At 32.6% G+C, this 14,071-nt stretch overlaps 1 protein-coding gene and 1 non-coding gene across 2 annotated transcripts; one reads left to right on the top strand and one right to left on the bottom strand.

Annotated features, from left to right (window-relative positions):
• The first annotated feature begins 1,320 nt into the window (after positions 1-1,320).
• Positions 1,321-1,394, top strand: TRNAA-CGC. Its single transcript has one exon. It is a non-coding gene; the product is annotated as a tRNA-Ala (tRNA).
• A 2,723-nt stretch (positions 1,395-4,117) lies between these two features.
• Positions 4,118-4,867, bottom strand: LOC112200945. Its single transcript, XM_024341952.2, has one exon. The coding sequence runs from the start codon at positions 4,788-4,790 to the stop codon at positions 4,455-4,457; it is 336 nt and encodes a 111-aa protein (XP_024197720.1). The 5' UTR covers positions 4,791-4,867; the 3' UTR covers positions 4,118-4,454.
• Between the last annotated feature and the right edge of the window lie 9,204 nt (positions 4,868-14,071).

Raw genomic sequence — 14,071 nt, 5'->3', positions numbered from 1 at the left:
AGTGACTTATTGCCTTAATGAGTACTATGACAAGACTAAGAAAATCGAATTCACGCCGTTACAATAGCATTTCCTCCCCCTAATGGCGGGAAGACTATCTAGTTTGACCATTCGCAAAATATGCATGCAAAAAATTGGATTTATGATATCCACTGGGGATAGCGAGCCCAAACCAAATTTTTGGTCAAAAAGATAACGAATTGAGATTTTTTCTCAAAATTAAAATGAGATATGGTACATAAAATCTCACACCAATTCACATTTTTTATGAACGATATTTCTCCCCCTAATGGCGGGAGGATTGTCCCATTAAAGTGACAACTAGCCGATATGCGATAAATTATAATTTACTTATTAGGAAGATTTGCAATTATTGTTGTATTATACAACAATGTAAAGTATGTAGATAAGTCTACATGATATAAATAATGAGACACTAGTCACGCCAAAATAATTTTCATTTGGCTTAATGAAATTTTTAATTCATGATATAGTATACAGTAGTATACTCATAGTTGATTAATACAACATAAAGTCGGTGGAAATTTCATCACCAATATATGCAGCGGTAATTCCATATATGTAACATAATATGAGCTCAGTTGGAGTCGGCCATCAATCAAGATCTGCAGCTCTTGAGATGATTATGTCCATAGTTGCATTATATGCATGCAAGACAACTATGTTTGTCATTATATTTATCATGAACATTCATGGTTCAAATTAAATTTATTAATGAACACGTGGTTCATATTATTGTTTGACACTTAAAAATATCAAAATGATATACTCAAATTTCGAGTTTGGGACAGTAGTCCATATGGGTATAAGCATATACTCCAATAATAATAGATTTAGGGACCATAGCCCTCATACTCAAAACATTTGGTTTGAGTCTTCACAATTAGAAGCATGTTCTAAAAGTAGAGTGAACAGATGTTCACATGTACTCATAAAGAGAAGGGACAAATGTCCAGACATAATTGGAGATCAAGAAACAAGAGGTTTCGATCTATTTGATTGTATAACAATCAGTGGAGGAATTTTAAGTCCTCATGAAATTGAATCAAGAAACATGTAGTTTCGATCTCATTATAAATTGACAATTTTATATCAAATTATTAGATAAGATAATAAGAGGAGATCAAATTGAAGTCGTCAAACTCATGAAAAATACATACCTCGATTATGTTGAAAATATAATTGATATTGTTGATATCAATTGGTGAGTAACAGAATATTCTAAAATAGAGACAGATTCATTTAGAGTCAGTAATTGAAACATGCATTAATATAACATTATAACAAAATAATCATAAATTTGTTGTAGTCTAGTTGGTTAGGATATTTGGTTCGCACTCAAAAAGACCTGGGTTCAAGTCCCAGCGATGGAAAGATAATTTTGTTATTTTTTCACACACGACATAATCATAAGAGGTAGATATGACAAAAATAATCATAAATAATAAATGTTCATTATGATCACATAAAATAAATAACTATGGTGAGTATCGAATAATGGTAATAGAATGATAATAAAATGAGTTATTAATAACAATAACTACAAGATAATGGCAATTAAAAATATTATCATGATAATTGTAGCTCTTGCAAGTTGCAACAAATACTCATGACAAATTAAGTTATGAAAGAATTGTAATAAAGGTAATTTAAACATAATAAATATGATTAAACAGATAAAGATCAGAAAATGTAATTACGTTTAATCGGTCCCAGAACATAGGCTTAAAATGACTAAACAAAATAAATAGAGACAAAAAAAACGCCTAAACATAGGCTTAAAATTTATTGGTGTCAAGAAAACCGTCGCTGATCATGTAATCAATATGTTTTCCATTGTCACAAAAAAAATCAGAGACTTTGAGCTTGTTATCTTCATTGACAGATTCTCCACATAATTTTAGTTGGGAGGTAATCATATGTTTAGCGGAATTGAAAATCAGTGACAGATTTAAAGTTCTGAAGGCGCAAAATGCGTCCATTCATATCATGCTCTAGATAGAACAATGGTTTTCTGGTGAGCAAATCGATCAACCAATGCTTGCCAAATCTCAAGTGGATCTTTCACCGTAAGGTAATCATCTTTTAGGATCTTATCAAGATGATAACGCAAGAAAATCATAGGCTTGGCGGGATCTTGCACAGATGACTTATTGTCAACTTTGATGGCATTAATTTCCAAGGTTTTGAGCCATAAGATGAATTTCAGCATCAAATAGTTCTTGCTAGAAGTTTTAAGAGGATCAAAGTCCAATTTTGTTAGATGCGTCATCTTTCTACAAACAGAAAAGATGAGATATATTAGGATCCATAATTATTAGAACAATATGTTCTATGAAAAATTCATATACGAAACAAAGGTTTCGAAGAGTTCATAAATATGAACAATGGATCCCATAGGGAATACACGAGAAAAACATTCGTGTGATGTCTATGGAAGAACCATAGGTTCTAAGACTACTCGGTCAAGAGACTCGAGTTTTGAGCAATGGAACATGTAGTTCTCATTGTCGTATATGAAATATAAATTTTCAACAATTATATTATATAAAAGATACATACAAATATATATAAATGATCGTATAATGAAAATTGATATTCATCTAGGAGAGAAAGAAGAAAAACTCATAGATCATTAGCCTTGGTCATAAGCAACTATGTTGCACCATAAGGCTTACGGATCATCATGGAGTTCAAAGAAGAAGAAGAAGAAAAATAAGAGCAAATTCGTGCTGATAACGTGTTATAAACTAGAGAAAAATATAGAGATAGAAGAGAGAAACAGAGTATGGAGGAGGTAGAAGTGTGTATTTCATTCTCATTAGACCCCTTTATATAAGAGTATTGTTTACATCATAAGGACATAACTAATGAGTATTTATAGTGGATAACCACATTTATATAATATTTATAACAATATATATATATATATATATATATATATATATATATATATATATAGCTTTTCAATGTCATCTCCATCGTTGAGGATACTCGTTGTTTTTGCATTCTTTTGGGAGCTGTTAGTCACATCTTTTATTTATTTATTAATTATTATTATTATTATTATTATTAATCTTTTTGTGAGACTGTTGACGGTGTCTTCAAGTAGCTGCACAGAATCAGGCCTTGAAGAATAGAGGCTAGTGTATGGAAACAGTAATCAAGGACTTTTCTTGATTACATGTTGATTTGTTCGTGATTTATTATTATTATTATTATTATTATTATTATTATTATTATTATTATTATTATTATTATTTTTCAATCACATGTAGAAGGGTTCTGAACTCTTTTAACGAATTTTTGTGTTCAGAGAAAACCATGTTACAGGCTAAATCGAATGGAATTTTGTAGATGTTTGAAGGCTGGACTTTTAGTTGTTGAGTTAAAAATTTGTTTAGGAAGTCAGTTTTTCTGTTTTTCAAATGTTGTTGGAACGTACTCTGCTGTAAGCGTCTGACAGACAAGTAAAGACTCGGAGAGAGTGATGAACCAGCTACAAGAACCGCCTATTTCGTTGTATTGAACAAATAACTGTTGGCCCAATTACCAAAGCAAAAATAGAGCAAATTTCAGGTATCCAACATCTATTGAGATCGAGAAACTGCAAATTGCATGGTCAATTAATGCTAAAAGCACAAGGTGTTCACCAAATCATAAACTACGTACATTTGTGATCTTCTTTCACCTCCTTGGGGATGCATTCATTCAAATTTTGAAGATATACCTGATTACCAAAAGTCTCATCCTATTTGCAAGAAATTTTTTCAAGTTTTCTGCTCAATATGGAGGTATGACTTTGAACTTTCCCTTTGATGCACTGGAGTGTGCTGCTGCGGTGAATCAGAAGTTTGAGTTACTCCTGCAAAGGGATCCCAGCTTCTGCTGTGTCACAAGGTTTGAACCCTTCGCTGTCATGACAAATGCTGAACGATTCGGTAGCAGATACAACCACTCAAGATCGAGCTAGCAAACAACTATATATAGATCGATGAAGGTGTACGTATCGATAGAGAAGAGCGATGAGATGGATGGTGGTTTCAGATCTGATGATTTTAATGAGGGAGAACAGACTGAGATGGGACAACTTAACTTAACAAAAGAAAAACTTCTAGGGCATAAGCCTGGACGAGGAAGCCAGCCCCTCTCACAGAACTGTCAATCTAGAATTCTAGATCTCGCTGTAACGCACCTAAATCTAGACTCAAGGGGGGCTGTGGTTTTTTCTTTTCTAGAGAGAAGACACTACTATTATGGTATGACCTAAATCTGATGCAATTGATACCTACATCTTGATTAACTCGAACAATCTAATAAATCTATAAGATCGATCTAAATTCCATGCAAAACGAACACTAGTACGTGTTTTGGGTTAACTCCTTTTGTTCAAACTGGACTGAAACGATAATATTGTAACTTTAAAAGCTTAATTACAACAGATGATGGTGCTCTTCTTCTTCTGAACTGGTGCTCAAGATCCAACCCTTCACATATTTTGATACCTTTGGATCACTATCTTCATCAGCAGCAACAGCGACAACACGAGCACAGAGCCTACCTTCCAAGCATTCTTTCAGGATCAAGCCGCCTAGCTCCTCCGATTTATCGCCGCCGTTGGTCATGTCTACCTGCGCCATCAACTCTTTGAGCTCTCTTTTAGTCATCCGCAGCTTAATTCTCATCAGACTGTTTGATCCAACTCCATGTAGTCCTTCATCTTCATCAACTGGGTGAACACCCCTTTCCTTCCCAACCCAATTCCCCATTTTTCAAGTTTTTCTTCCTCTCTGACTATCGATCTTATGGTTAAAAGTGATGGCTGAATGAGTGTATCAGTGTATCGTTTAGAAACTTGGTTAAAAATTAGGGAACATCTACGTCTGCTTAATTAAATAGACCTGGGAGGCCGGGAATAGCAACACATGGGGGAAATACATCATGTAGTTTAGTTTAGCCCGTAGGTTTAATGTAGAAGACCGAAGAAAGCTGACAATTCTTCGTCAATTAATAACACTGACCAATGACCAGCTGCAAGACCTTGAAATTTGAACGTGTTGATCGTAATATATATGGCGTCTAGTTAATTATCAACAGCGATATCGTCGAATTATTTTATGTTTCATTGACTAAGTAGCCTTTTGTTTTGGCCAATGACGGGCAGTTAATCACTGTAACACATCTCATCTCATGTTTAAGAAATCTTAAAATGGTCCCAATGTCCATATATAAGATTGGCAATTTCTTGAAATTTAGTGTGAATTTAAAGACTATAATGAATTATTTATGCTATTATTAAGAGAATAAAGTTTGTCAACCAACACCAGTAGAAAGAGCTATACACTTAGCTAATTGAAATCAATGAGTATAAATCCTAATAGCTACTACATTCTATGTGGGAAGCTCAATGGCTGCTCTACACTCATAGATGCAATATCTGTTCATTTTAGTAGAGTGGCCTTTGGTCTTTCCTCAATTATAGAAAAATCAGTGTAAGTCTTTTAGTGGGACCTATCTGTACACCAATATATCGTTAAAAATATTTGGTGTTTAACATCAGTGTCAACTGATGAGATTTAAAAAAAATTAAAAAATTTCATTTCACCATTTGTATTTTAAGGGTATAATTTTAGCATTTTTGTTTTTCTTAATTTACATGGTACAATAGTTATCACATTGTGAAAAAAGTCGCTCCAACTTTTTCGGAGCTGAGCATACCAAAATCCTAGAGTTTTTGGTAGCAGGGTGGCGACAACTGGGTCGTTCCTTGCCTGTCAGGGGGATCTTCCAGTGCTGTTCTTATCCGGTGTGGGACGCTCGCTTGTGGAACGAAGGGGAGTATTCTTGGATTTGGGGTCGGGGACAACTAGCATCTTTGGACGAGAAGTGGGTGTGAGGCGGCGACGGATCTGGTTTCTGATTGTTGGCAGTGCACCCTTGTCAGCATCTCTTCGAAGGCACTTCTGGTATTTGCAGCATGTAGGGTTTGTTCAAGCTGCGAGGCTATCTTCCAGGTCGGACCCAGGTCCCTCGAGGTGGCGGGGATGGTTGAAGATCGAGGTCGTCCGCCGGAATGGCAGTGGCGGCTTGTTTGCTTGGTGTGGTAGCAGTGCCTCCGGAAAGTTTCCTAGGGTTCCGGTGATCGAAGGTCTGAGTTGCAGATTGAGGGCAATGGGTGTGGGCTGGGCTTCGGGTTTCAGTCCATTCTCCCTCCTCTCTCTTGTTCGGGCTAGAGGTTGGGCCGGGGCTCTTGTTGGGCTTGTTGTGGGCTGGACTTCTATATGACTCTAATTTGAGGCTATTCACTGCTTTGAACGGTGGAAGGGTACACCAAGATGGTCTTAGGCCCCAAGCCATTCATGGTAGATGTGGAGAATTAGGGTTGTATTTTGGAATAAACATAGTTGTCAGTTGTTTTTTCTTTGTAGTTTCCTTTTGGTTAGTAGTCCTTTTTGGATTTTAGTTTTCGCATTCCCTTATGGGTATTAGTCTGCCTTTTTGTGTAGTCAGTTGAGCAGTGATTGTAATTGGTAATCTTCGGATCCCCTAGATTGACCTTGTACGGTCATCATGTTCTTTTGATCATTGGAATATATTCCATTTCCCTAAAAAAAAAAAAAAAAAATTTACATGATACAATATTAAAGATTAATTAATATAATCACAGTCATAGAATCGATCCCCATATGGATCAATTTTTTTATCAAATGAGTGTTCCAGAAATTCTTGATCTCATTATCAGTTAACCTGTCTAGTTGTGTTGCAATTTGTGACCATCTTGTAGTTACAAATAAGACGAGTCAGTTTGTGATATTCAAAACATAGAGACAGAAATGAACATGATCGGATCGAGGAAATTGGTTGAAGAAGTATACTTGTTTCCGAGGATAGAATGAAGATGTAGAATGGTCTATTCCTCCTCTTGAGAAAAATTGCCTCTTTTGATATCAGGTATTAAGTAATTAGTCCATCTCAACCTACAACTCTTGCCACATCTGTTGAGACCTGCAATATTAAGAGAAGATATTCATCAAGTTCTTGGAAATAGTACGTAGTGACCAAAAATCAAATCTTATCATAGTATTCGAGTAGTAGATCATCCAAGCTTATAACTTAGTAACTACAAATCTACAACATATTATAGATCTTTTTGAGCATAGTGGTAAACCAACAATCCTTATTGATGGAACAAATTCGAAGGCAAACCTGCAAGCTTGGGGAGAGCTCGCTAGCTTCCATGACAGTTGTTGGATGTACTGCACACCCTTTTGATACTTTTCCTACGATATTCATGTATAGAAATCGATTTTGCAAATCCACTCTCAAATCATTTGAATCCCTCAACCGAAAAACCACCTACCACTCTTCTTAGTCCTCACTCTGATCGCTTCCAATATGAGCACAGACGAGCTTCTTAGAGCATCAGCCACAGTAAGGGATATTTGACTTTATGGGCAGAGGCACTAAGGGGCACACTGGGTCACGGACCCAGTAAACTTTTCTGACCAAATATATATTATACTGATACTGCTGTGCAACCTTGGAAAGGAAATAAACTGTAGGAGGCTATTAGGTAATCACACCCATTGCCAACCCATGAATTAAAAGCCATAATTAGGCTGATGTAAGCAACTCCTAAAAGGAGTAGTCAAAATGACCGAGCTCCTTCCAAACAGCAACTGTCAAACCGTGATTCTTAATATATTATATATAGGGTGATGTTATTCACATACTCATTTTCTCTATTCACACACCCCTCTATTCTTCTAATACTTTAATTTTTTTTTTTTTTTTACAAATTACTCTAACTACCCTCCCTTGTAATTAAGTTTCTTTTTCTTTTTTCTATTTGGCAAGTCCTTCATCTTCATTTGAAATATTTGATTTGAAGTAGTTTGGAAAGATTCTGAATAATTAAACCTGGGAAATTCTATTTAAGTTTTATTTTATATATCTTAATTTTTTTTATTAATCGATCGCTTTCAAAAGAAAGAAATAAGAACTGGTGAATCAGAAACAATTAATTAAGATAATTTTTTTATTTGTTTTTATATGGAATATACATATCAATATTCATGGATCATACCGTTCATTCCACTTCTAGTTCCTATGTTAATAGGAGCTGGACTTCTACTTTTTCCAACGGCAACTAAAAATCTTCGCCGTATGTGGGCTTTTCCGAGTGTTTTATTATTAAGTATAGTTATGATTTTTTCAGCCAATTTCCTTATTCAGCAACTAAATAACAATTTTGTTTATCAATATGTAATCATGAATCAAACATCGATCATTATACAATAAATCAAATTTTTTTTACTTATATAAATGAAGGAAAAATTAAGTGGAATGACATGTATTATTAGACAAGGAATATGCTTTTCAGGTAATTACGTTCATCCAACTGAATCTAAATTGCAAAGTTTGTCTTCATACAAGTAGGAGGGGTAAGACGCATGCTTTTTACTTCTTTGTTGTCTTGGGTTCCAATATTTCACCTAACTTATTAGAGTTTCTCTTCTCTTATAGATTGGCAATGAGCCATTTTCAAACTCAGTCTGCAAATTTGGGAAATTTCTAGCCATTTTCAAGTGCAATTTGTAAATTTGGTTTTGACTTGAGTTGATTGATAATTTTGTTTCATTTTAACTTTAGTAGTTTACAAAATAATCAGTCAACTCAAGTCAAAACGAAATTTGCAAACTGCGTTTGAAAATAGCTTATAGCCAATCTATAAGAGACGAGAAACTCTAGGTGCAATATTGGAACCCGAGACAACAAAGGAGTAAAACATGTGTCTTACCCCTCCTACTTGTATGAGGACAAACTTTGCAATTTAAATTCAGTTGGATGAATGTAATTATCTGGGAAGCATATTCCTTGTTTACTAATACATGTCATTCCGCTTAATGAGCATATTATTTTTCCTTCATTTATAAAGGTAAAAAAAAATTGATTTATTGTGATGTTTGATTCATGATTGACTTACTAAATAAAAAAAGAAAAAGAAACATAATTACAAGGGAGGGTAGTTAGGGTAATATGTAAACAAAAATTGAATTAAAATAATAGAAAAATAGAGGGGGTGTTTGAATAGAGAAAATAGGTGTGTGAATAGCACCACCCTATATATATACTCACTAGTAAACATTAAATATATTAAACAAGCATAATAATTTAGATGGCTACTATTTCTTGCTCAGTACTCACAGACTTGCCCTTGTGCAAGTCCATTATCAACAAAATAATAATAATAATAATAATAATAATAATAATAATAATAATAATAATTATTATTATTATTATTATTATTATTATTATTATTATTATTATCTATTGATTAACATGCATGTAATTTATGCCTATATATATATATATATTACGGTGAGTTAATTTTTTGTGAATTGTCGTAGTTTATTTGTAGTTTCCATAGCACCTCTCCTCTTCATTCATGTATAAAATTTACAATTCTCAAAAATAAAATTTTCTACTTTATTTTATATTGAGAAATACATTTTTACTAGTATAAATTATAAGACTAATATGAAAACTCATTGTAATAGATATAAATTTCAATTAGAGAATTTTTATATTTGATATTATTATTATTTTATTTTATTTTGTGCCCCAGTAAGTTCAAAATTCTGGCTCCGCCAATATTGCCATATAGCCATATTTGGCTTATGTTGAAGGAATATGCTTTGGAATCTTTAACTTTCATGCAAGAGGTTTCCCACTGTAAGGCAGAATTGTAAGACATATTGAAAACAATTAATTATGAAAACATAATTCATTATTATGTATTAAATTAAGGATCTCAAAATAATTTAGCCTAAATATATTCAATATTAGGCTCAGATAAAAGATCTCATTGTGATCTTCGCAATGGTATAATTTTTTTTCATTAAAAAAATTTATAGACATAAAATTTCTAGAGAAAAATGAATTATAACTAAAATTGACAAAGGACACAAATGAAATAAAAATAAGATCAGTTGAATGTGGAGGGGCAAGAGGGAAAAAAAGGTAAATAATAAAAAATTGTATCGGTATGGCTTACCAGATTGATAGCCATATATGGGTTGGACATATAGCCATGAAAGGTTAATTTTTTTTTTTTGGAAAACGTGGAATACCTTACCATTGGGAGGTGCATGTTGGTAAGCCATATATGGGGTTATGGGGTACCATGGCAGATGGTCTTTAGATCGAACCCGAGAGATCCAATTCCCTTTTGAAATGACTGAAATTGAGAGAGAGAGAGAGAGAGAGGCATTATCTCTTAACGGGGTTAATTGTGTAATTTACTGGGTATAGAAATATATAATGTGAGGTAATTGATAGTGACCAGCTTTATGGCAATTAATAAATTATTAGTGTCCACGATGATATCTGTGGGTATTAACAATAATAATGCAACAGATATCTGTGTGAGATTTGTTTTTGATCGTTTTAATTCTCAATACATACTAATATATGTCTGAGGAGAAGTTTTAAATACTCATCCCTAATTACTTAATACACACTCTATACTTAATACACCACCCATTTAATTTCTCGTCCTAATATTTTACTAAATACACAACCCAAAGTACCTAAAATATCCTTAATCTCAAAAATCATGAAATATCCTATTATTTGACTATATTAAGGGAGAAATTGTATTCACACATTGCTAAATAATAGATATACCCTACATCTCTTACTTAATACACAACCTATTAACTTTTTTATTTTAATATTTTACTAAAAACACAACCCAAAACTTCCTAAACTATCCTCATTCACAATACACAATATCTTTTCATTAAATACATATCCGTTTCTTTTTTTTTTTTGCTAAAATAAATTGAGATAAATATCTGGTAAGAGACTTCCTATTTTTTTCTTATACAAGAGAGACTACCTATTGCATTCTGCAGTTGAAAAAAAAAAAAAAGACCTAAAGAATGACATATTATACTAGAAGACTCAGCATCAATTACTCAGTGGCTCAATGTGAGAGTTTCAATAAATCACACAGTCATCACTAAAGTTAATACAACGGCACCCAAAGAATGTTTTAATTGCATTTCACTTGTTGGGTTGAACATACTCATATGCCAATGGAGAATTGCTTGTCATTGAGGACTTGACCAAGACAATATTCAAATGCCAATTGTTGAGATTTGTGAACTACTGATGATGAAATTGGAGCGAAACAAAACAATACATCACAAGAGTTCTTGAGGAATTTTTCAACGGTTTTCACTTGCTCTTGTTTGTCCATATCATTTGGACAGTTAATACATTTTTGAAACTAGATTGATAAGAAGGCTCGATCCCATGCATGCTAAATTATTGAGAATCAAATTCATGATATCCATCTGCGGTAGACCTGGAAAAAAAAAAAAAAAACTTCATATGTTTCTATGTTTCTTAATTCCAACTATGTTTCTTTATTGTTAATATAGATATCTCTTTTGGTAATTTAACTTACCCATAAAATGTGATATTGGATGTATGAAAAAAGAAATGTGTATTTAGTATTTAGAGGTGTGTGAATAAAATTTCTCATATTAAGGCTACTATTTAATATGATTAATATATTCTAGTGTATTTATTTATGTTTTGTAAATGACCATATTGATTACTTGTGTTAGTTATTGAGAAATCCATAAAGATTTATTATTGTTCACTTTAAATAGATGCATATAAATAGGTTTGTATTATTTGAGTTCTCATCCACCAAACACCATGTTGATCAAGTATAAAATTATGAGTTGAACATTTAACCAAAACTATATCAGTAATTTCTCCACAATGGTGGAACTACAAAGTTGTCATTAGAGGGGCCAAACAAATTAACAATTACAAAGTTTTTTCACCTGTGATGTTTTATATTAGAAAATAAATGGATTAATCATATCTCTTAGAAAAAGAAGAAGAAAGAAATTAACTAAAAAATGGGATCCGTTTTAAAAACATTTAATGTCATTGGTTTTGAAATTCTAAATATTATGGTTTCTAACCTCATTTAATTACAATTTATATAAGGAAAAATTAAATTAGATAGTTTCTAACTTTATTCTTGTATTAAATTAGGAGGCCATGTATATAAATTTATTGTGTTCATCTAACAATTTATACATAAATAGTTTAATATAAGGAAAATATGACTATTTTTTTTATTCTTCTAATGCATAGATGTCTGTTTTGGTCATTTAACCTACTTATAAAATCTAATTTGAAATATAAAATAATAGGGATGTGTATTAAGTAATTAGGGGTGTGTACTTAAAATTTCTCAGGTCTTAGATGTAAAAGTCATTTGGTTTTTTTTATCACTCATCTGTCAATCAAATATTGACACAGATGTTTATGGAAAAAGTAGCAATTGTTACAGATAACTGTGTAAAATTTAATACCGATGTCAGTGTCATTGCTGCATTCACACGGACAACAGAGTGAAAATTTTTAAGTCATTTGTTATAGATGACTGTGTGAATAAAAGTTGATATATAATTTAGAATTTTATTATTACTAACAAAATTCTGTGTGTAAAAAAATTTACACATATATTAGTGTAGGTTTTGATACATAGATATCTGTGAGAAAATCTAGTCACACTTATTTCAGTGAGTAATAATGTGAGCATGTTCTTCAGTAGGACCTAATCATTCAGTTCACACAGATGTCTGTATCTACAAACTAAAATTCACTGATTTTTATCAGTGTGAAAGTTAGTATGTATAAAATATGTGTGTGTTGCTCATTTTGCTAGTAGTGCAAAACAGATTACCAAAATATTTTTCAAATATTAAAAAACCGTTGAACTGAAATTTTCGAGAAGGACAAAAAGGCTAATTCTACAAAACGAAGAAAAAGGAAAAGAAATTAACAAAAAAAAAAGTGGAGTTTTTTCCACATTCTGTGAAATAACTGCATGTTGATGCGGTGTCGGGAGTCGCTATCTATAGAGTTGTGAGGGTCTTGAACACTCTATCCGATACCTGCCAGCACAGAAATAGGTCAGAGGAAAACTTGGGTTGCTGGTCTATAACCCTCCGATGCCTAAGTTAGTTTCTACTTATAAGCTAGATAAAGACAGGGAAATGTATAGAAAATAACAGTGAACTTACTTGATTGGGAAGGGTTTCCCCTTTTTATAGGAGATATAGGGCGGTGTGCTTGCTTATATTTATTTATAGTTATTTTTAGATCAAATTTTATGATGCTTTGAATGAAGTTTTGTTAAAATTTGACATTTCTTTATTTTACAGGAAAATATTATGTTGTAGATTCCAGATACCCTCAAATGAATGAGTTGTTGGGACCTTACAAAGGTCCGAGACAACATTTTCAACAATACCGTAGGCAAGAACCAAGAAATGAAAAAGAGGTATTTAACCAAGCACACTCTTCTCTTAGAAGCATTATAGAACGCACATTTGGAGTTTGGAAAAAAAAGTGGAAGATTTTAAGGGACATGCAAGGTTATTCATTTGATAAGCAAGTGAAGATTGTCATTGCCAACATGACACTTCATACTTATATACGGAGACATGCACATGGTAATAGACATTTTGTCCGCAGTGAAGAAAGAGAAGGTTATGGGTCAAGTGGTGAGATAGAAATGGATAATGATGTAGAAGAAGAATATCATGGTCACGGTGCATAAGAAATGGAAACAATAAGAAATAGCATTACTCAAAGTTTGATGAATATGCGTAATAACGTGAACATTTGATGTGAACCAAAAACCAATTGTTATTAATGTTACTAATATATTTGTATCAGTTATTTTTAAAATTGTCCAATATTAATCATATATTCACCATGATTTATAAAAATTGAAAGTTAACAAAAATTAATAAGGACATAATAAAGATTAAAAATAATAACAAGAGCATTTGAACAACATTGTTTGGTATACAATTAAGGCAAAATAATCTCTCATGTCCAATTTGGTCATTCCACAAACAAAAAGCACAAGCCAGTTTGATTTACCAAACACTTTGCCACTACTTCTGCCACTGACAGCTCTTATAAAAAGCCAGTTTACCAAACACTC

Source organism: Rosa chinensis, chromosome 4 (assembly GCF_002994745.2).
Source record: "Rosa chinensis cultivar Old Blush chromosome 4, RchiOBHm-V2, whole genome shotgun sequence".
NCBI classification, from domain to species: Eukaryota; Viridiplantae; Streptophyta; class Magnoliopsida; order Rosales; family Rosaceae; genus Rosa; species Rosa chinensis.
The sequence above is the reverse complement of the archived record's forward strand: the minus strand, read 5'-3'. Positions and strand labels throughout refer to the sequence as shown.

Bases quoted from the DNA above. Each gene is read 5' to 3' on its own strand.
- LOC112200945 (XM_024341952.2), bottom strand. From the start codon at position 4,790: ATGGGGAATTGGGTTGGGAAGGAAAGGGGTGTTCACCCAGTTGATGAA.